The sequence below is a fragment of the Typopeltis vanoorti genome, chromosome 8 (assembly GCF_054136105.1).
Source record: "Typopeltis vanoorti isolate ZY-2024b chromosome 8, IOZ_Tvanoo_1.0, whole genome shotgun sequence".
In the NCBI taxonomy this organism is placed as follows: Eukaryota; Metazoa; Arthropoda; class Arachnida; order Uropygi; family Thelyphonidae; genus Typopeltis; species Typopeltis vanoorti.
The window spans coordinates 34,777,805-34,802,884 of NC_143556.1; the positions used below are offsets into that span (position 1 = coordinate 34,777,805).

Genomic DNA, 25,080 nt, shown 5'->3' on the forward strand with positions numbered 1-25,080 from the left:
ATTTGCCAGAAACTTTTGATATGCTTTCTTCTTTTCCTTCACTGCCTCTTTAACTTCTTGTGTCCACCATGGAGTTCTGATTTTTCTATCCTTGCAGACACCTCACCACATGCCTCTCTGGCAGAGAGGCATGTGGTGAGGTGTCTGCAAGGATATCAAAACTTGAAGAAAATATCAAACCTTGAAGAAAACCCTGATCATCAATCAGGGTTTTCTTCAAGGCTGGCCACTGAATCTCCACGGTTTGGTTCCTGTTCTCCAACTCTTTAATTTTTTTTTCAATAATCTTTGTATATTTTAGTCTACAGTTCACATCTGAGAGCTGCTCAACTTTTATTCGCTTTAAAACTTTCTTACATGTTTTTCTTTTCAATATGAAATTCAATTTTATCCTGCTCAAGACTAAATGGTGATCACTTCCAATTTCAAATCCTCTGTACACTCTGGTGTCCTGCACCATGGAGAAAACATCACTATCAAGAATAACGTAGTCAATGAGACTTTTCTTATTCCTTGCCTCTTCATTTCAATTTGTGCACATTTTTATTGGAACATGGTGTTAGTAATAACCAGTCCATGTCCTGAGCAAAAATCTAACAAGTATTTGCCATTGTTATTAGCTTTGCTCTTTTCTCCAAATTTTCCAAAATAATTTTGTATGTCTGACAATCATTTCCTACTCTGCTATTTAGATCCCCAACAAGGACCAAGTTTTCCTTTTTCATTGTGTCAGTTACTTTTTCTAGAGCATCAAAAAATTCCTTCACTTCTACCTTAGGCACAAATAAGTGTCATTGTCCAATTCCCCATTCTGATATTAGCCCACTTCACTGTACTTTAGACTGCCTGCCATTCAAGAAGATTAGCCTCATATTTTGTGTTGAATACTAATACTATTCCTTCTTTTCCTTGATTGTCATTTCCTGAATATAACATTTTGTATTTATTGCTCAGAAAGATCTCACCAGTTTTTGTCTTTTTTGTTTCCGTCACCCCTATTATGTCGATCTGGTACTTATCTAATTCTTCATCTAATTCCATTTCTTTGCCATTCAGGCTTTTTATGTTGATAGTACCGATCTTTAACTCTGGTGATGTTGAGTTGGGATGTGCTTTCAGATCCCATGTTCTTTGTGGCCTTAATTACATAGGCCAAATTTCAAGAAGTCTAGAAATAAGACAGAAGGAGCACATTGGAGACAACAACAGAGAGGAGACAGTTCAGGATTGGCGTTCCTTTCGAACACTCACCACAACATTGAATGGGATAGAAGTTCTATGTCATACACAGAAGATGACTACAGCTTCTGCAACATATAAGAAGCTATAATTGTAATCCGTTCACAAGGTATGTTGAACAGAAACCAAGGGATGGTTTATAATTGATTTCCAAATGTCCTATGTGACATTTGGAAATCACTTATAAGGTCTCTCACATATTAGAGTTTAATTTCACAGGTAACTATAGGGCACACCTGCTGAACAGTGACTGACCATGTGCTAGCATCCACGCTTCACGTATTTATTTTGTATAATGGTTCCTATGCATTCATTATTTTTTCAGTTATGTATTGATTCATAATCAAAGCTTGTTGTTTTAAGTTTATATTTGTATGTTCATCAAAAACCCAGATGAAGCCACTAGTTAATGTCGCGAAACTAGTTAGTTTCTAGTTGAATCAAATTCCCACCAATAAAACCCAGTTCAGTTATCTTATTAAAATAACTACTGTTTAAACACTAGATTCTTTCTCAAACAATATTTACATGGTGGTGGATATTGTATGTCCTTTGGGTAGTTGAGACCGCAATGTTAATGCCATTCAAGAAGAAAACCACTGTTGCTTTATTCTTTTATGAAGTGATGCTCACATAGCTGCTCTCATCCAGATTGTCTGGTATTATAAAAATGCCAAGCGGAATGATCTTTGTGACTGCTCTGCTTCATTTCCTTATTTGGATTAATTTTCTCTAATTCTGTTGCACTGAACATATCACTGAAGAAATTCTTGTTTTCATATAAAAATATTTATTCTTCATTTCACTATAAATTCTTGTTCCTTATCTAAGCCATGATTTTCCAAATAGTGTACCAAAGTTTACATAAGACATTGGGCATAATGCAGTTTGCTTTCATCAAAATCTTTTTTTTTTAACCCATGCTGGGAAGAGCTACAAACAAATTACTAACACTTTTAAAACTGATTTTGAGACAACTAAACGCAGGAAACTTGCATGACATGTCCAAATAGCAGTCATGCTTTCTGCTCTTGCCGAAGCTATTGGTTGTAACTTTTGTTAAACATGCTTTCACCTCATTTGCATTCAGATAGTTGCATTGTTACCTACAGAAAGGTAACAATGTAAAGGTAAAAAGGTCTCTCACATATTGAGTTGTGGCTTTTTACTTTTCTTCAGATTTTTGTATAGGTGATCTTGATGAATGTCCTTTTACCATTTCAGAGCCGTGCGCACCATTCAGTGCTCTCAATTTTTTGCCTGTAAGAAATAGAAGAATCTTGTCCGAACTGGATACTTATCTTCCTGGTGTCTTGTGGCATTTCTCCAGTTGTTCTAAATGTTCATGCTCCACTGTTGACTCCTGTTCTATCCTGCTGTCTGGAAATTAGCACATAAAGGGCAACAAATCTTTGCTATCTAATATTTGATACTCATATTCAACTGTAATAACATTTTAACTGAGAAGTTTCAAACCTCTCAACTATTAAATTATCACCATTTTTAGGGCAGTAGGGGAATTTCTTGCTTGTCATGTACCTGTGGACAAATGCTGTGGATCTGAATAGATATGTGATTGTAGGTGTCTTTATTCTCAGGCTTTCCAACTAATGCTAGTGTTCTACAAGCTCTGTCATTTACTCTCTTCCTTCTGTACATTAGCAACTTTCTGCAGTTGACTACAAATCCCAGTTTACTGATAACAGTATACTTGCTCTTTATTCTTCCTTATTTTTTATACTACAGAAATAATAATATACTTATTTCTTATACTACAGAAATCATCAACACTTCCAGAAGTTCTACAATCCTTAACTCCTGGTTTCCTAAACTTAATTTTTTTTTCTTTAATGGGATTCTGATAACCTTGTTCATTTCATTGCTAGTAAAAATTCATCCTATTTTATTTCTTGAAAAAATAAAAAAAGAACCATTTTCTTAGTCTTATGTGTGACAAAACCCAGATCTCTAGAGGAGATAAGATTGCAATGCTGAGGAGTCAATATTTCAAATATTGACTCCTCAGCATCCAAAAAGTTAGGTTTTTCATTTTCACTCAGTGTATTACTTTACCTCTAATTGCTACCAATTCTATACAGAAAATCTGTCCATCTACTGAATACTGTTCTAATATTTTTAAAGGCACCTAATTATGGTATAACAATCATAAATGAAATTAACATAATAGCCACACTAATAAACTTTAATGAAAAGTACATATATTTTATACTGAAACTAACAGTACATCATCAGTGTGTAGAAACAACATGCAATTCAAAGAATAGGGATATAAGGTTACTACAACAATTGGTTTATCAATTAAAAATGGGTGCCACATGCCAGAGAAATAATATTCAAAAACAAATACAAACTATTTTGATTTTACATGAAATGAGAATCATCTCCCAAACTTTTGGGAGTGAGAGACAATCATTCTAATTCAGATTAGACTGGTGTAAAAGGGCTTCACAACTTTTGTTGAAAAAGGCTTTCATATTTAAATCTGCTTCTATGGAGAAGATGAGCTTCATCACTACAGAATACTGTGTATAGTTTCAGTACTATGCTGTGCCAGACCAGAATTTTGAACTATATAGTGTAGTATATAGTTGTTTGTTAATTCTTTTTTCCATCATTCTGTATGGTCCCTTTGTATTTTTTTTCTGACATCTACATGTTAATTTAGAGGAAGGACAATTAGAAATTCACTGTTGCTTTACAGCCCCCCCCAGCAGTCTAATTTCACTAGGGGTGTGATAATTGTGAAATAGTCTAAATATTTCTGTTTTAGAGTTCTATTCTTTCTAGTCCTTGGAGAGTCAAATAGTAGTAAACAGTGGGAGCATAACTGAAGATAAATATGCTGTAACCAAAGCATTTGAAGAATTTTACTCAGTATTATATCAGAATTACAAAACAAATAAAAAAGAAACAATTGAAGTGTCAAAATTCTACTAGAAGTTATATGGAGCCTCAAAAGGTTGCAAAATGGAAAAAGCTGCCAGTGAGGATGAAGTCATAGCTCATCTTCTAAAAGCAAGTGGAGAATCTACAAAATCTTGACAAAACTTTCTACTCTTTTCCCTATGTCCGAAGAACAGTGTGTACAATAAGCATGGAAAAGGCTACCCTTATTCTAACATACAAAAAAATGAAGTAAAAGTTTAACCTGTGTACCCATTACTCCACTACCAGTGATTTGCAGTGTTTACAAAAGACATGGCTCTTAGGCTTTGTTAAACTAGATCTTTCTTAGCCAAAAGAACAGGCAGGCTGTAAGTGTAACTTCAGCCCACTGCACATATTCATGTTGTACAACACATTATCGAATACCACCTCTCATTTATATTTTAGTTTTATTGGTTATGAGAAAGCCTTTGATTCAGTAAACTTTTTGCAATACTTAAGGCACTACAAAATCAACAAGTAGGAATTATATGTAAGGATTATCAATCGCATAAACTGTTGCAGTAGCAACAATTCATTTCAATGGAAACATCTCTCATGTCAAAATAGAGGCATTAGACAGTCATGTGATATCCTCAAAATTATTCACAGCAAATTTAGAAGAAATATTCAAACTTCTTGATTGGAAAGAAAAAGTCTGAAGATAAACAGGAGATATTTAAGCCATTTGCATTTTGCAGATGACAGTTACGTTTACTTCAAGTTCACATGAACTAAGTGAACTCCAAATTGCTATCAAACAGCTGGCTTAAAGATAAACTTAAAGAAGACCCAAATTATCTCTAATACCTATGTGCAACCAGAAATAATAAAAATCACTGATGATGAAATTGAACATGTTATTACATACACTTTTACATAATGGATATCAATGGATCAAAATACCATTGAAGAAGCCCAAAAACAAACATTGCCAGGCTGGAAGATATTTGGAAAATTAGTCAGTCTTCAAAAGCTAGTTGCCACTCTGCCTATAAAGGAAAGTTTTTCAAGTGCATTCTCCCTGTGTTGATATATGGGCATTAAATGAAAAGGAGACTCAAACTTAACATGACACAATTTAGTATGAAAAGATGTGTGTTTGGTATCATATCACAAGACTGAATCTTAAAAGGAATACTTGGATTTTGACATTATAGAAAAAATGAAACATCTGAAGTGGCAGTGGACTAGCATATTGCTTGAAGACCAGTGCTGGGCAAAAAAAAAGTACTGAACTGGATTCCATGGGAAGAAAAGCAACCACAATGCCAATGGGTTGATGAAATCATTAGATTTGTAGAAGTGACATGGAAAAGAACTTTGACAGTCTTGGAATCATTATGGAAAGACCTTCATCCAGCAGTGAATCAGTAATGGCTGATGATATTGCATGAATTAGTACCATTGCTATTTTCCTTTCTCAGTTGCCCAGCTCTTTTAGAAGTTGTAATATACATTTAAGCATGCACCTGACAGAGCACATGGATTTACTGTAAACTTCACTTTTGTTTCCTCTCATGTTTTCAAGCCATTTTCTTTCTATATGATATTGCCCATAGAGATTATTGCTTGCTTGCATTCAAATTGTTCAAAAAAAAAAAAAAAAACAGCTGTTGTGATTTACAGGATGTATATATTTCAAAGGGTTTTGTTGCTTAGAAAGAATATTTTAGAGTAATAAAAAGTAGATTTAGAATATTGTTGGTATTAATAGACTCTTCCTCTTCAGAATCTGTGTAAAAGAAAAAAAAAACTGTTTGAAAACTTTTCTAAGACACTAAATCAACTATTTGTAATTAAAATACAGAAAGAGAATGGATTTTTTATAGATACAGTAAATTATGGTTTATTCGATTTTCTGGTAGGAAAAAAATCTCCTTCCTCTGTATGAGACTAACTCACCCTCACTGGAAAAAGTTCATGTAAAGATTCCTCTTGTCATGATGAGGATCGAATTTAAATCTTTGAAAATCAAAGGCAATGTATTCTGTTATTATTCCAACTGTGTTTCAGAAGTGCTACAATTAAATTTGCTTCTGTCTGCATGTTTCTATAATAAAGATCAGTAATGCCTGCTTTAATAAAGCAGGTATTACTCAGTAATAAAGCACTGAAGTCATATTCAAATGGGTTTTTTTTTTCATAAAAGCAGAACTCAGAAGACTGCAAGGTTACATATAATTCACAGTAAATTTAAAAATAATAGTTCATAACATGCTTCTGTTTAAATATAGTTAATTTAAATGTTATTTTGATGTGATTTGATGAAGTGTGTGAATACCACCATTGGTATTCACAGTCATTATATTTCTTTAAATCAAATTTTTAATGGCACTTGTAGCATAATAAAGTTTATTAAGCACACGTATCCACAAGAATATAATAATATAAATGTATTATTATATATATTATATAAAATATATTACATAATATAAATACAGTAAAACTCGGTTATAACGATCACGGTTACAGCGAATTCACGTTTATAATGAATAATTTTGAAGGTATATTTGAATTACATTTGATTTAATGCATGTATTTCTTGTTTATTATGAATTCGTTTCACGGGAATAACGAACGAATAATACACATTAGTCGTTCCTTTACTGACATTTCGTACGTACGCATTTTCTGGTTGTGGAAAAATGTCGGGAGTCAAACGGAAAATTTTATCGGTTTCCAAAAAAGTAGAAATTATATGGGAGGTGGAAAGTGGCCAATCAAATCTGACAGTAGCAAAGAAGTATGGTTTGACCCCATCTACAATATCAACAATTTGGAAGAATCGCGAGTTGACTCTGAAAGCTTTTGAAAACAATTTATCGAAGTGTAAAAAACTTAAAAAAGTGTAATAAAAGTAACATTGATGAGGCACTTCTTTCGTGGTTTAAAGAGCAAAGAACCACTGGCATACCTATTAGCAGACCAATTTTGAAAGTTCAAGCCGAAAAATTTGCTGTTCAACTTGGTTATAGCGATTTTAAATGTAACAATGGGTGGATTGATTGCTTTAAGAACAGAAACAATATTGTTTACGCAAAAGTAAGCGGCAAGGCGTTGTCCATTGACAAAAACGTTGTTTCTGACTGGATCAAGAATGTAATGGAGTAATTACTTTGAAAAACTGCTAAATGAAACAAGCAGTGATGACAGCACAGTGGTAAAAAACACTGACCAGGCATGCAGTCAGGAATACATATCCATACTTGAAGTAGAAAAAAGCCATCAAAGGCTTGAAATGTGGAAAGGCAGCAGGAGTAGATGATATTCGACCAGAAATGCTGAAGTATGGTGGTATAAAAGTTTTACAGTGGCTGCACTGCATAGTTCAGAAAGCCTGGACAGAGGGACGAATTCCCGATGATTGGAGTATAGCTCTCATAGTACCCATATATAAAAAGGGAAATAAAACTGAATGTGAGAATTACAGAGGTATTTCCCTACTGAGTGTTCCTGGCAAGATCTATGCAAGTATACTTGAGAAACGGTTGAGAAGAATTGTGGAAGAAAAGCTTGGTGAAGAACAAGCTGGATTCAGGCCAAATAGAGGCTGTCAGGATCAGATCTTCACTTTACGACAAATAGTCGAGAAAGCATGGGAATATAACAAAGATCTGTATTTAAGTTTTGTCGATTTGGAAAAGGCATATAACAAGGTGCCAAGAGAGAAGCTATTCAATGCACTGCAGTTATATGGTGTCAATGGGGCATTATATCAAGCAATACTTAGTCTTTATTTGAGTTGTAAGTCAGCAGTTAGAATTGAAAGAAGTACAGGAAGATGGTTTAATGTTAAATCTGGTGTGAGACAAGGATGTACATTATCCCCTCTGTTATTCATTATCTATATGGATCACATTATGAAGGAAAGTGGTATTAAACCTGATATCAAACTTGGAGATGTTAATGTCAGCTCTTTGCTTTATGCAGATGATGTTATACTTCTGAATAAATCTGCTACAAGTCTGCAAGATTCTCTGACTAAATTGAATAGCTGTTGTAATAGATATGGTATGAAGGTCAGCAACAAAAAGACAAAGACAATGAAAATAGGCAGAATCATTGAAAATGTCAATTGTGTTGTGAATGGAGAACCTGTGGAACAAGTAAAACATTTCAGCTACTTAGGCATGATTTTTACTGAAGATGGTAAATTAAATATAGAAATAGACAACAGAATCAGCAAAGCTGGTATGGTGGGAAGTCAATTGAATAAATTCATATGGAATAAGAGAGAAATTAGTCGGAACACTAAATTAGCTGTATACAAGACAGTGTTCAAACCAGTTTTAACTTATGGATCTGAGAGCTGGGTCAGAAGTAAAACACTTGACCAAAGACTAGAGACCGCAGATATGAGAGTCCTGAGAAAGATTAGAGGTGTGAACAGATGGCATCAATGGCAATATCATATTAAAAATAAGGATATTAGGAAAGAACTTGACATTGTCAGCATCCAGGAATGCGTTAGCAGAGCTAATCTCAGGTGGTATGGTCACTTAAATAGAATGGGAGAGGAAAGATTAGCAAAACAAGTGTTCTCTGCCAGGTTGGCAGGAAAACGACCCAGAGGAAGACCAAGATATAGGTGGATTGATACGGTACAAAGTGCCTTAGACGATAGAAATATGAGATCTGATAATGTTGGAGTCTTGACAAGTAACAGACTGATTTGGAAAAAAATTGTAGATAGGAACTTAGTAATGATGTAATTTTTTTATGTAGTACTGTCATCCTGTACACCCCTTGAGGGTACATGGCAGGAATTTGATGATGATGATGATGATAAAACTCTTCAATTTAAAAACGAAAAGTGCATTGGCGGAAAACTTATCAAAAATAGACTCACAGTTTTAGTTTGTGCGAACATGACTGGCAGCGATAAAAGAAAGCTTCTTGTAATTGGTAAATCGGCAAAGCCTAGATGCTTTAAAAACATAAAGAAACTTTCCATTGATTATACAGCGAATAAGAAGGACTGGGTGACATCTTCAGTTTTCGAAAATGAAATTCGCAAGTGGGATAAAAATCTTCGCAGCAAAAACCAGAAAATTTTGTTTTTGATAGACAACTGTCCTGCCCATCCTGTAGTGGCTAATTTAACAAACATGAAACTTGTTTTTTTGCCACCGAATGTGACATCTGTCTTGCAACCACTTGATCAAGGCGTAATTAGATGTTTTAAATCCCATTTTCGTCGTCTGTTAGTCTTGGAACTGATAGAACGCAGAGAAAAATCCATGGAAAATGCTTATGCTTACGACTCGAAGATCAGTGTACTTCACGCAATACGTTTAATGAGTGATGATTGGAATTTGGTGTCATCATCTACGATACAAAACTGTTTTAAGAAAGCCGGTCTTGCAGAATACGAGTGCGGATCTGAAAAAGATGAAGAGGATAACTTACCGTTATCAGCGTGATTAAAAGCGCGAATCTTGAACAATTTTGAAACGTGCGCAGAGATTGATAATTTTATAGACATTGATAATGTCGTCGCAACTTCGGGTATACCGACAGACTCTGACGTCTTAAAACAAATCTCTCATACACCAGAAGAAGATAATAGTAGTAGTGACTCCGAGGAAGAAAATAGCAATGATGAGAAAATCGTTACCTGGTGTGAAGCAGAAAGTGCTGTACATATTTTAACAAGATTTATGGAATTGCGATCTGTAAGTTCAGATGACACATTCAAGCATCTTAGTGGTATAAGGAACTATTTCTAACGTATGAAATATGCGTCTTGTGCAAAGCAAAGCATGCTTGATGATTTTTTATGTAAAAATGTGAAGTTTGAAAAATAAATTTTTGTTCTTTATATGTATGTATGCACATATGTATTTATGTTACCCAATATACCTATGCTGAGAAAAATCTGAAAACATTTTTAATTCACTCAAATTATGACCTTCTGGGATATAATGAATAACAGTTATTATGAACCCATGGAATTCGTTATAACCGAGTTCTACTGTATAATGCATTTTATAGTATATATTAAACCTAAATACGTATACTATGTTCTTCTCCTTCTCTCTTCTATCATCTGTGTGGATGATGATGAGGCTGAATGAACTCTTTCCATTTCTGTCTATCCCTAGAGAGTCTGAACAACTCTGTCCAGTTTGGTGTTGCTTGTGATTTAGATTTCAAATCTTTGTTTATTTTGTCTATCCTTCAAATTCTGGACTGTTCTTTGGATCTTTTACCTTCCATCGTTGTACTAAGCAAAACTATCACAGTCTTCTTTCTTGGATTTTGTCATTTATTGTTGTTTCTTGTTTTAGTGATTTCCTTGTCTTCGTTTCTTAGTCTATCCAGCAGAGATACTCCAAGTAATCTTCTTAGTGAACCCATTTCAGTAGTTAATATTTTTTTTTCTTCAGCTTTTGTGAAATTCCAGCATTCACTTTCATAGAGAAGTATTGGGAGGACCATTGTCTCATAGATTCTTACCTTTGTTCTTGTTTGATGTCTCTTGGCTTCCATATTTTATTTAGTCATCCAAAAGTTTGGGATGCTTGGCTAATTCTTTTGTAATTTCATCGTTGTACTGAATTACTCCTCTTTGGTGAGTGAAGTTTTCTACCTGCCCTAGATGCTTACTATCAATTTCAATTTTCAGATTGGTTTCTTTTTCCTATTTGCATAATTTTTGTTATGTGTATATTTAGGTTTAATCTAAATTTTATACATTCTTCCTTTGCAAGTAATGCAATGTCATCTGCAAATTTTAATTTGTTATATTTTCCCCATATGATTCCAGAATCTTCTTTTTTTAAGGCCTTACTTGTTGCTTCTTCCAGTATAAGATTGAACAGGTCTGGTGACAGATTGCATCCCTGGCTTACTCCACTCTCTGTGTGGAACCAGTTGGTTTAGGTGTCCTGCACTTGTACTGCACTTTCAGATTTCTTGTATAGATTCTTTATTATTCTTAGTTTTGTTGGGAATTCCAAATTCTTTCATAGTTTCCCATTTTACAGATTGAATCAAATGCCTGACGAAAGTCTATGAAATTTATATAGCAACTTTGGTTGTACTCTAGCATCTTTTCTATTAGCTGTCTCAAGGTGAATAATTGATCAATTGTACTTCATCCTGGTCTGAAACCTGCTTGTTCTTCTCCTGATGCTAGTTCTACATATATATAGAAATAAAAACGGGGGGCTCTACCACCCCGTATATATATATACTGGGGGGGCTCCCCCGATGCCTACGGTGCCCAATCCCCCAAGTTCCGGACTGGTAGGCCGATTCTCCTTGAATTCTGATGAATCGAATTTTGAAGACTCAAAAGCCCCCCCCCCCCCCCCCGAGTTGCGGACTGGTAGGCCAGTTCTCCTTGAATTCTGATGAGTCAAAAGTTCTCTCTCCCCACCCCCCTAGCAACTCCCCCGAATTCTGGACTGGTAGGCTGGTTCTCCTTGAATTCTGATGACTCGAATTTTGAAGACTCGAAAAGGGGGTTTGCCCCCTGGCATCTACGACTCCCAACTCCCCCAAGTTCCAGACTGGTAGACTGGTTCTCTGTGAATTCCGATGACTCAAAAAAAGGGGTTCTGCCCCCCCCCCCCTTCCCCGCGCGTGCCTACGGCGCCCAAACCCCAAGTTCCGAACTGGCAGGTCGGTTCTTCTTGAATTTTGAAGACTCGACACCCAGGGTAGCCCCTGAGTTTCAAAATGTTTCAAATAACTTGACAAAAAACGTGACACAAAAACATTACAAAAAAACTTGTATTATATTATAGGGTATATATATATAGAACATATACTGTATATTATAAACCTCTATCCTTGTGTATTTTCTACACTTGCGGCTATCTTGTACCCACCATTTTAAATTGCATACAGTCTCAGCTCTAATCAAGTCTGTCTTTGTCAAGTTTTCACCATTCTTACCTTCAAGACACAGGCATGTTAATTAATATCCTTTTTTTTAAACCTTATTAAATTTAACTGTTTTAATTCATTCATTAAAAAGGATCTGCTTCATAGCCAAAAATAGCTTAACTTTTTCAATCATATTGTAAGCAATTTAGGAGCATCATGATTTTCAGTAATATAAAGTATTAAAATTATGTTCTTCTGAATATGTGTGTGTGTGATAAACTGTTTCTTTAAGTGTTTCTCTGAAGCTTTTTCTTGAGAATAGTAGTACATTTTACTTCTTTTTATCAACATTGCTAGAATGTAGTGATCTGTAAAGCTGATTATTTTTATCAAGATATGTTTTTAATGTCTGCAGGAATATCATATTTTGTTTGCATTGTGTTCTACAAAAAACACAAAAACTCATATTTTTGTGTGTGTGTTGCAGGTCTTGGTAGGTGTACTAATAATGACTATATGACATTCCTAACCATCTTAGAAGCTGCCCAGAAAAACGTAACTAAAGATGCTAAGGTATTTTATATATATATATATATATATATATATATATATTATGAGAAATCATTTTTACTCGGTTGGAATATTATGGAAAAGCTTTAATGACTGTTACCGAGAGATAAAAAGATGACAAGATATATTTAAAAAGATACTACTAGTTTATTAGTTTCGTTGAAGAGATCAACATCTTCAGGTATCATCACAATCAAAGAAGTATATAAAAAATTACAGACTTAAAATTGTAATAACAGAACAAGTATAAAAAGACAGTAGCGTGTTTGAAAAACAAATGCGAGTATGAGTTCCAAACAAACGTATACTACACGCTGTCACGAGTGCGCCAGTACTGAACAGAAGCAATGTGTGCGTCAGAGAGATAGTAACTCAGGCTGTTGTTGATATGAGAGGAATCTAGAGAAATTTCCCTGGATTCGACAATCTTTCGAGTTCATCGTAGCACACATGGATGTTAGAAGTTTGAGTCCAGTTTACAATGTGTTGGTGGCCTTCGTCTGAGTTAGCTGAAAAGAGAACGTGGCTAGAGAGAGCGCCAGCTTTAGTCCTGTTATAGGAGATATCTCTACGGTGTTCATCCAAATGTAGAAGGATGGATTTAGCAGTCTGGCCATAGTATGGCTTTCCACAATCACACAAAATCTTGTACACTCCTGGAAACTGAGTAGGAAGATGTTTCTGTTTATGTTTGCTAAGTAATGAATGAAGTTTTGGAAGCGTAGTGAAGCAAGTTTTGAAGTTAAATTTCTTGAGAATCTTGGCCAGTTTTGGTGAAAGAGAGCTGATGTAAGGCAAGGAGATGAAGGCTCTTGGGGAAGAGGCATCTTCAGAAGTAGTTGAGTGCCTGGGGGAAAGAAATTTGTCAATTTTCTTTGGAGAGAAACCATTATTAATAAAAGTTTTTTTAAGAAAAAGGAGTTCATTTTCAATTTCTATTTCTTCTGTAAGTAATGATTTGGCTCAGTGAGCTAAGGTGGAAATAATACCACATTTTTGTGGGGATACTCATGGGAGGAAGCATGAAGGTATCTGTCAGTATGAGCCTTCATCTCCTTGCCTTACATCAGCTCTCTTTCACCAAAACTGGCCAAGATTCTCAAGAAATTTAACTTCAAAACTTGCTTCACTACGCTTCCAAAACTTTGTTCATTACTTAGCAAACATAAACAGAAACATCTTCCTACTCAGTTTCCAGGAGTGTACAAGATTTTGTGTGATTGTGGAAAGCCATACTATGGCCAGACTGCTAAATCCATCCTTCTATGTTTGGATGAACACCGTAGAGATATCTCCTATAACAGGACTAGAGCTAGTGCTCTCTCTAGCCACGTTCTCTTTTCAGCTAACTCAGACGAAGGCCGCTAACACATTGTAAACTGGACTCAAACTTCTAACATCCATGTGTGCTACGATGAACTCGAAAGATTGTCGAATCCAGGAAAATTTCTCTAGATTCCTCTCATATCAAAAACAGCCTGAGTTACAATCTCTCTGACACACACGTTGCTTCTGTTCAGTACTTGCACACTCGCGACAGAGCGTAGTATAAGTTTGTTTGGAACTCATACTCGCATTTGTTTTTCAAACACGCTACTGTCTTTTTATACTTGTTCTGTTATTACAATTTTAAGTCTCTGTAATTTTTTATATACTTCTTTGATTGTGATGATACCTGAAGATGTTGATCTATTCAACGAAACTAGTAAACTAGTAGTATCTTTTTAAATATATCTTGTCATCTTTTTATCTATTGGTAACGGTCATTAAAGCTTTTCCATATGTACACACACACAGTATAAGAAGAATATTTTAAGTGAATTTGATTACATTATAATTATTTGTATGCATGATTGTTTTTTAAGGATTAGAAGTAATATATGATTGCTATGCATTGCCAACACTTTTAGAAATATTAATCAAATAATGTGACTTAGTTAAGTAAAATTCTTTTTCTGGTACACATACCCTAAATGAATATACACTGATGTCCAAATTCTGATGAATCAGCTTGTTACAATTTTTATAACTGATGAGTTCAAGCAGAAAGCTGGTACACATCTAAATTTTAGAATTGTGTGCAAAGGGGTTGCATGTGGTAGCACTCAACAGCATAAAAAAGCTGTACTAAGCGAATTGCGTTTGAAGGAAGCTATTTTCATGAAGAAATAAAGTTGTAAACTTGGATATCCTGTAATGTCCCAAAGACATCATCTGGATGATTTCACTTGGGGAAGAATTATTGAAAAGCTGGAAGAAGGCTGCAGAATTACTGTTATTACTAGAGAGTTTGGAATCTCACATAGCATTGTATCCAGCTCTGGGCAGCATTAGAAACCAATGGAATGTGTTCCAGACGTTTGCTAAGAGGTCACCCTTGCTCTACCACTGAGCCTTAAGACAGATTTTTTGGTTATAACAGCAAAACATAATCGACACACCACAGCAGGTTAGCTTGCAAGTCTACTCCATTCAAGCACTGGTACATGGATATCTCGACAAACTGTTACAAGATGTCTGCAACAAGCAGGCCTATATGTCTTGAAGCTTGTGGCAATTATCCACAGGCCTTCGTAGAGCACGTTTTCGGTGTTGTTGTATCCATAAAAATTGGACAAGACACCAATGGGCTAATGTACTCTTTACAGATGAGTCATTTTAGTCTTTCCTCCAATTCTAGATGACACTTGATCTGGCATGAAAGTGTTACTGCTTACCATCTGAAGAATGTTCTTGAAAGAGATAGATGGGGTGCTGCTGGGATCATGGTGTGCATCATGCTTAATGGACGCATCGAGCTACGAGTGCTGGAAAAAGGGATTGTGAGTGGTGAACAATATTGCCAGAGTTTGGAATCTCATATTTGGAATCTGGGCTCTGGAGCATTACAAACTAATGGAATGTGTTCCAGACATTTGCTAAGAGGTCGCCCTCGCTCTACTACTGAGCCTGAAGACAGATTTTTGGTTCTTCAACATCATGTTCAATTGATCCATGGTACTATAGGTGAAGAATTCATTTTTATGGATGACAGTGCCACACTACTTCATACACAAGCAGTGGAGATACTTCTTGATACCAAGGATATTGAATCAAGTGGCCAGCATGCTCCCCAGATTTCCACCCCAATAGCACACATTTGGAATTCAAAAGAGAGAAGACACACTGCTGCTTGAAATTCCTCTCCAGAAAACAAACAAGGCCTTATCCTTTCTCTGAAGGAGAAATGGGCCAGTTTGTCTCAAGAACTGAATCACATGGTACTAAGCATGATTGTTGCGAGCTGCATTGCAGTTCTGGCTGTACATAATCCATGCTGTAATGTCTTCATATGGTTTTCTGTAAGCACTGTATACATTAGTTCTTTAAGAAATTTGTAACTTTTGCAAAAAAAACATATCGCAATTTAATTTGTACAGAATTTATAACACATTTTTTGTGTAATATAATTTATTAGTATGCTGGAGATAAATTTATGTTCACATTTGGCTGTAGTCATGAAAATTTTTTTTGTATACAGGTAAAAATCTAGTTCGTCCTTAGCTTTTGGATACCAGTGTGCTAATGGCAGCTCGAAACAATTAAAATTTCATGACCAAGTTGTTGAGTAGCAAATGGCTAATAGATCAACTGCTTCAAATTACTTTTATGTTTTTTTTTTTGTGTGCTATAAGAGACTGTATATATCTAAAAGAATTATGCATTCACCAAAATTTTTATGATATTATTATGTAGTATTTTTAAAAATTTTTTTTTTAGATGTTAATATTTCTTGTGACATTGCACTTTTTTAATTTGAACTTCTATCTATTGATGCTTCATGATTTAACACATTCACAGCAGGCAGGGACAAATAATTTTGTTATTTTTCAGGTTATATTGTTTCTAATATATCCTGAAACACATTCTCTATTTTCATTATATAGTTTTAGTTTCAGTGGAAGCACTTCCCATGATGTGTAACTAGAACTGTGTTCTTCTTCATCGATCTCTCCTCATGCTTGAGGGCTCATGAACTTGGCAACAATGTTTCTCCATCTACTTCTATCTCTTGCCATGGCAGTTGCTTCTTCCAAGGAAAGTCTTGAGATCCTTTGGATTTGATCTATCCATCTTGCTCTTGGTCTTCCTTTCCTGTTTACCTCCTACTTTTCCTTGCATGATTTCCTTCTTGATGTTATCACCATCTCGTCGTGTTATATGACCAAAATATTGAAGTATCTTCTTGTTGACTATGTCACTCAATCTCTTTTTGATATTTAATTGATTGAGAATACTGACATTGGTTCTTTTATCCATCCATGAGACATTCAACATCTTTCTCCAGCACCACATTTCAAAACTGTCAAGTGACTCTTTGTCTCTCTTACCAAGTGTCCATGATTCTGCACCATAGAGAACAATGGAGAAAACAAGGGTATTCACTAGTTTATATTTGGTAGCATTAGAAATATTTCTATCTTTCCATATCTTTTTTAGTTGTGTCATGGCATTCCTTCCCACAGCAATTCTTCTTTTTATTTCAGTATGACAGCTACCTTTATTATCTGTCAGGGCTCCAAGATATATGAACTGTTCTACTTTTTCTAAGTTGATGCTATGAGTAGATGCTTCTTCTTTTCCTATCGTCATATACTTGGTCTTATTTCTGTTAATTTTAAGTCCATATTTAATGCTTTCCCATTCTACTCTTCCGATAAGTGACATCAGTTCTCTTTCATTACTGGCTATAAGCATAGTGTCATCTGCATACCTGAGGTTGTTTATCTTCTTACCTGTAATTGAGATACCACCTTTCCATCAATCAAGAGCTTTTTTCATTATGAATTCACTTATAGAAGTTGAATAGGTCAGGAGATATGATAACCTGCGTAACCCCTTTTCTATCTTAAACTATTCTGAGATATTTTGGTCTATCTTCACTGTTGCTGAATTCCTATCATATAATTGTTTTATTAAGTTGACCTCCCATTTTTATACAGTCAAATGCCTTGGTGTAGTCCACAAAACAGAGATATATTGGGATATTGAACTCATAGGTTTTTTTCTATTAGCTGCCTTATGTTTGCAATTTGATCCCTGGTATCTATACCAGTCCTGAAATCAGCCTGTTCATTTGGGATTTGTAGTTCAATGTAGTTTTTTAGTCTTTCTTTAATCACATATAGCAGAACTGTATAAGGGCGGGAAAATGATTAAATTATTGAAATTATGTGAACCTTCATTAATGAGGTATGAACCCTGTGCAAATGAAATTAGAGGCAGATGTATTTATGACAAGCATTAAAGCATTAAAAAAAGTTGGAAGGTGGGGTGGAGAGAGAGAGAATTTGTTGCAGATATAACTAACCAATAAGTGCTACATACTGTTATGTATGTAATGCTTATTGGTACATATGTTAGTAGATTGTATGGAGAGGTATATCCATTGAACTAGCGTGTGATTAGTTGGTTCATCAGCATGTGGCATGATTTGATGATAATAATGCTAATACAGTTGATGGAATCAACTGTATTAGCAAAAGCAAGCAAATCAACCTGTTCTTAGGTACACTAGTATTTTGTTGGAGATCATCAGTCCTTAAATGAAAAAAGTGGAGTAATTCTTGGATCTTCCCTATGCAGTTATAAATGAGATGACTGGAATCAAAATATCCCATCCACACAGGCACATACAAAACAATGTAGAAGTTTTTATTGTAGCTGTAAAATCAGTCAATTTCCTAACAATCTATTCAAAATAATTGATGAGTAATTTATTCTAAGAATTTTTGACAAGCTCATATTTCTTTCCTATTCTTTTACCCAAGATGACAAAAGATTTTCAGGTTTTGTATCCCATGACTCCTCTTTGGAAATCAAAATCTGATTCCAAAACTTATGTGTCAGAGATTATATGATACATAAATATATGTGAAATATCATATTACAAGACTTTGGTTTAATTTACAAAAGAAAATTCAAAGAAAGTATATAATTATTTTAAAAAAAGTAGCAGTGACTTTGGTGTTGTGTGTTTTTTACAGAATGTTTGAATGTATTTTCCATGACCGTAAAGGAGATAGGAATGGAAACTTGACTAAAATTACTAAAATAAAGAGCCAAAAGGCTTCAGTTTGGCGATGTCTCTGGTCGACTTACCTTAAGAAACTTTCATAGTTTCTACATATAGAAATAATGCTGGATCTAATATCTGCTTTACTTATATATTGGAAACTTTACCTCTGTTTGAATGTGATTAACACATTCATTTTCTCATTTTCTAACCTTCATTAATAATTTTTTAAAGCTTTTTTTTAGGATGACTCTACATGTGAAAGGTCACAAGACCAGTGACACTACAGTACCATTTATAATCAAGAGATTAAGGGGAAAATGTAGCCTATTAATGTTTCTTACAGACTAGAAGGTTGTACTGAGTGGGAAAAACAGTATGGGAGATGCTTTCAAAGAATAGAGGATGGAATAAAGGAAGATGATGAGAAGTTAGTTCAGTGTGTTTGGAGCTGGATAACATTGGGTGTTAGCTAGTGGCTTCTCTAGTTTTTACATGGTTAGAAGAAAGTGGAGAAATGGTAGTAGCCAATTCAGAGGAGGAGCAATGCCCATGAAAATATCTATAGAAAAGGCACAGTACAGAAAAAGAACACCTATGGTAAAGTGACCGAAGGTAGTCTGTGAGGGTAGGATTGTCTATTTAGTGGAGTCCTGTTCTTAATATCATCAAGAAGTTGGGGGGGGTCTTAGGTATTTCACCCCAAATGTGGCAACAATACTCCAAGATTGGTTGGATTTGAGACTTATAAAGTGTTAGGAGTTCAGAGGAAGAGAAGTAATGTTTAGAATGGAAAGGAACCTCAAGCATTTTTAGAAGCTGAGGAGGCTATGTATGTAACATGTTTATGCCAAGATAAACTGGATGTGGCAGTCAACCTAAGAAGAGAAAGCTAATCTCGAAAGAAAACTGAAACATTATCAAAAGTAGAGGGAATGAGGTAGGATTTTTCTTGCAGGTAATAAGATAGGTTTGAGTTTTTTTTTTTTTTTGCACTGAAATTTACTAAGTTGTCTTCACCCCATTTGAGGATGTTGAGGAGGTTGGCATTTAAGTCACTGGTTATCTTGAGGCATCTACGTTAGAGTACTGTAAGGTTTCTCAAATGCGGAAGAGGAGTGAAGCATACTGTCATCAGAAAAGCTGTGAATAAGATTTGAAGTTAGGGAGAGAAGGTTCATTGATTTCAGGAGGAAGGCATAGAACCTTGAGGCAATCCAGCATTGATTGAGAAATCTTTTTTTTTTTTTTTTGTTGTATTTTTCATATTTTTAGAATTCTTTGTTATTTTTATGGGAGATTTTTTTGTATCAGCAGTTAAAACAATAGTAGTTTTATGATTGACTTTCATGAGTACAGTGGCTGATTCAGGAAACAAAGTAGGGGCATGCAGCTGTGGCGAGGGAGTTGTGTACATAACTTACATAGAGGGAGTACTCAAACTCCAGTCCAAGTGTGGCCTCAGACAATGCCCCCCTGCATACCATTGACCTAGTCTCCCTTCAGGCACAACCTGGTAAGCAGCAGCAGGATTATTCACTAGCTGATCTAGAAGCCTCCAACAGATGTGTTATCATTGGGTTCGGTCCTGTGTACTATCTGGCAGCCAGTCTGTGGAAAACTGATTTACTGCTATATCCTCAAATGGAGCAGAAACGGACTTCCTAGTTGAATAATGCTAATGATGTGTCGAACATGGCCAGCAAGGCCATTACTTGCACTGCATGTGAGAAGAAAGGGGGAAAGAAACTTCTCTAGTTTCTTTCTCTCTTCTCTTCATAATTGTTTATAATCCACTTCACACCTCGAAAAAAGCAGAGTGGAGGATGTTTCACCAGGCAATGGAAGACATCTATTACATAGGTCTAGTTGGCATTTCCTTGCAGCTAGGGAAGATATGCATTTAAGGTGGCAATACTTGCCTCACCAGACCCCAGTTTGTGGAAACAAACTGGGGTCTGGTGAGGCAAGGGCAAGTCATTTCTACCATGGAGAGGTAGAAATGACTTGGTTAGGAGAGGCTTTAGATTGCACAATCACCAGCCCATAATGGCCCATGACCTAGGCCATGTCCTGAAGAGAAATCCAGCAGGTACTTATTATTAGCTGTGCCTTTTCTCTAATTTTTTTCAAAACATTTCTGTTTTCATTTCCTACTCTACTGTTTAGATCTGCAACAAGGACAACTTTTCCTTTTTAGTTGTGCCAGCTACCTTCTCGAATGCTTTAAAAAAATTCCTCCACCTCTTGCTTAATAGAACCTTCTGTGACATAGGCACAAATAAGTCTCATTGTCCAGTTCTCCATTCTGATCTTTGTCCACATCACTCTACTTGATATTGCCTCTCCCATTCAAGAAAATTATTCTCATATTTAGTGTTAAATACCATAGCTACTCTTTTTTCCTGAATATAAAGTCTTGTATTTGCTGCTCAGAAAGAACTCCAATGTCTTCCTTATTAACACCTATTATAGCAAATCTGAGAATTATTCAATTCTCCTGCTAGTTTCATTTTTGTTCCATTGATGCTTCTTACATTTATGGTGCAAATCTTTGAACTCTGCTGATGAGTTAGGATGTGTTCTAGTACTGAATTTTTGCTGCTTTTCATCCTGATTCCCTGATGAAAACAATGTTTAATTAGATGATGCCCCAGCTAGCATGAAATTCTGGTTGCATCATTTAACAGGGTGCACGATGAGACAGTAAAGATTGAACATTAGGTCTGAAGAAGCCCTGATCTGATCATTTCTCTGCTTTCCTTAAAAGGCTATATGGAGGTCTCATCCCAGTTATCCATCTGTGACTCTTAAGCACCTCAGTCATCCTCTTTATCCTCTTATCCAATTGTTTATAATCCAATCCTATATATTCTAACTTATGCAGCAGTCTTCCATTCTGTATCCTGTTAAAAGCTTTAGCAAAGTCCAAAAGTATGTAAAGAATAAATAAAAATACAAAAAAAAACATAAAAAATTAATAAAAAATAGAAAAATCCTTGGTACACTCATGGGTGGGAGTCGCACAAAAATGCATAAGCTTTTCTACTTCCTCCCCTCCCCCACTATATCATCTGTGAACCCTGTAATTGTTTTAACAGTATAAAAAGAAAAAAAATCATTTTGCTTAATGAAATTATTATCAACCATCTTTATTTACCATTTTTGATTCTAGTTGTACAGCTTAACCTCTACCGTTTACAAGCAGCACTCCATGATCTTAAAATCTATCAGATCATTTTTACTAGCTGAATTAGTTAAATAAACATTGAAAAATCCACATGGTTAGCCTAGTGGCTATGCACTTCGCAACCATGTGCCTGGGAAAGGAGTTTCCTGGGTTCAATTCCCATCACCGACATGAGGAGCTTAAGGATCTTTCTCAGACATAGCCAAGTTAGCCAGTCTTGGGCATGGACAGTAGGATTTTTCTCTCCAGTTTATCTGAGGTTTTTCCTCCCGCAAGCAGGCAAACCGGCCCCATGAACACATGCAGTTACAGCCATAGAATATACCTGGAGGCATAGGGCTAGTCACCTTATCCTCAAGATGGGTATGACTTAGAAGGGCTTAAGATAGCCCTGTTAACAGGCCAATAGGCCTAACATGTAGAAAGGAGAAGAAGCACATTAAAAAAAGGAACAAAATGTAGCATTGAAATAAAGACAATTCTTCCTTCAATCATCCATGTATTTGAACAGGAAACGAAGCAATTACACACCATTATTAAAAATATAGGCCCTGTGTAGTTCAGTCATTATCCACAATGCCCTTTCATCAGAAAAGACATGGGATTTGAATCTTGTCTAAGATGCAAAGGATTTCCTTCCCAGAGACTCAGGTTTTTCTAACCACAAGACAGGTGAATTGACCAGAAGAACATACTCAATTTACACATTTAATAGGATTAACCACTTATAGTCAGATATAGGTGGTTAATAAGTGTTCTGTCATAGCTAGCCAAGTTACTTGGCTATGACAGAACAGTGAGCCTAACATAAAAAAGGAAGATGAAATGAGACACTAAATATGCCCAAATTACATCTCTTGTTTTAATACTTTATTTTGTTATTATTTCTTATTATAGTTGAAAGTGTCAAAATCTGTGCTGGCCTAGATTTCAATCATTTCCATGAGGTCAGTGTAGATTTTGTTTCATTAGTCAGGGTTCAGGTAGCCAGTTCAATAGCATTTGGGTAAATTTTATATTATATAGGTTTGCCTTTTGTTCGGTTCTTCTGGTATTGAAAGATCTTGATGATTGTTCTTGCTAAGTTTGCTATGTATATAATGTCAAACTATAAGCACTTTATAAACAAATACAATTATTAATGATACCCTTAAGAATGTACAGAATAGTATAATAGCATTAACTCCTCCTCCCCTCCAAATGCAAATCCTACTCATAAACTGTTAGCATGTTGTACATCTGTATTAGCATCACTAGTGGATAATCCAGAAATCCTACTCTGGAGACCAAGCATGGAACTTTTTCCAAGTTTTCTTTTATTAAGTTACCACAGCCTTTACAAAGTAAACAAGGTGATAATCTTACACCAGACAATGAAATTCATCTGCTACTTCAAGACATTCATAAAAATATTCATGCTCATATGAAATGTGAGCATGAATTGATTGATATATTAATGATCAATTAAAGATTGATTGAGATATTAATGATTGACATATACATACTTTGAAGTAAAAAAGCCATTGGAAATATGGAAAGGTACTTGGTACAGATGATATTTGACCATAAATGCTGAAATATGAAGGTATAAAGTTTTATAATTCCTGTACTGAAGAATTCAGATGACTTGGTCAGAAGATCGAATTCCAGATTGGAGTAAAGCTCTCATAATACCCATCTGTAAAAAGGAAATAAAACTATGTGAGAATTAGTGGAATTTCCCTAATTAGCAGTCCTACATGCTCTATCCAAAAAGAAACTGAACTTTTTGATAGAAAATAAAACACAGGCCAATTATAATTAATCAAATCATTTATTTCAATCAATATACTCTCCCTCAGCTTCGATACAGCGTTTTGCACGGTCAATTAATTCGTTAAATGAGTTTTTTATATCGGTTTTTGGGATACTGTTGAGGATCATGATTACTGCCACTTGAACATTTGCAGTGGTGTCGTATCACTTTCCTTTCATTGGCAAATGAAGTTGGGGGAAGAGAAAGAAGTCACAGTGTGCTAAATCAGATGAATACTGTGAGTGACCCAATGCACAAACTTGGTTTTTGCTCAAAAACTGTCTCACAATGTTCGAACAATGAGATGGTGCATTATCATGCAAAAGTGACCAGCTGCCTGCATCATGATATTCATGCCGTACACGATGAATTCTCATTATCAATTGCTTCAAAACTTTGAGATAAAACTCGCCATTGACCGTTTGGCCAGACAGAACGAATTCTTTGTGGATAATGCCTTGGAATTGTAGAAACAAATCAGCATTTGTCTTTACTTTTGACTTCTCCTAGCGACTTTTTTTTTTTTTTTTCGGATGCCCCTCTTCTGGTGGTCTCCCCTCAGCACTCTGACGCTTTGTTTTGGGCTTATACTATATCAATTGCTTCAAAACTTTGAGATAAAACTCGCCATTGACCGTTTGGCCAGACAGAATGAATTCTTTGTGGATAATGCCTTGGAATTGTAGAAACAAATCAGCATTTGTCTTTACTTTTGACTTCTCCTAGCGACTTTTTTTTTTTTTTTCGGATGCCCCTCTTCTGGTGGTCTCCCCTCAGCACTCTGACGCTTTGTTTTGGGCTTATACTCAAAACACCATGTTTCATCACCAGTAATGATTGCTTCAGGGAAGTTTGAGTCCTTGTGCAGTTTTAATGAGGTCCTTGCAGTGTTCAATTCGATACATTTTTTGGTCGTCGGTCAACTTGTGGGAAACAAATCGCGAATTCAATTTACGAAGGCCCAAACTCTCAGTCAAAATGTTATGCTCAGTTGATTTTGGAATCCCCAATTCATCTTCAATCAATCTCACGGACAATTTCGGTTTTTCTTTGATGAAATCAAGCACTTTATGGATGTTAACTTTGCTCAGTCCAGTTTTGGGACGACTCAGGTTTCGTTGTCCTCAAGCGTCTCACGACCACTTTGAATTCTCTTAAACCACTCGTAAACTTGAGTATGGGATAAGCATTCATCACCGTATGCTTTTTGAAGCATTTGATTCGTTTTGGTAAAACTTTTACAAGTTTAACACAAAAGTCAATCGCAGCTCTCTGTTTGAAATTCATTTTCCGACCGTTCATCAAACACACTGTCACTCTTGGCACTATAGCTTAGCTTTTAATGAAACAGATGTCATAAACAGTTGACACAACACTAATGAAAGTTGGCGTTTTTGACAACAAAAAGATAGAATAGGTGACACCACTAGTTTCTTCTATTTTCAA

The 25,080-nt window shown here is 35.4% G+C and overlaps 1 protein-coding gene across 2 annotated transcripts in view; it reads left to right on the forward strand.

Annotated features, from left to right (window-relative positions):
* Positions 1–25,080, forward strand: part of LOC150103921 (phosphatidylserine lipase ABHD16A) — a 304,831-nt gene that overhangs the window by 56,846 nt on the left and 222,905 nt on the right. For both annotated transcript variants that reach the window (XM_090396602.1, XM_090396603.1), the window contains one exon: positions 12,512–12,597. In XM_090396602.1, the coding sequence (XP_090252728.1) occupies positions 12,512–12,597 (86 nt within the window). The remainder of the gene's footprint in view (positions 1–12,511; positions 12,598–25,080) is intronic.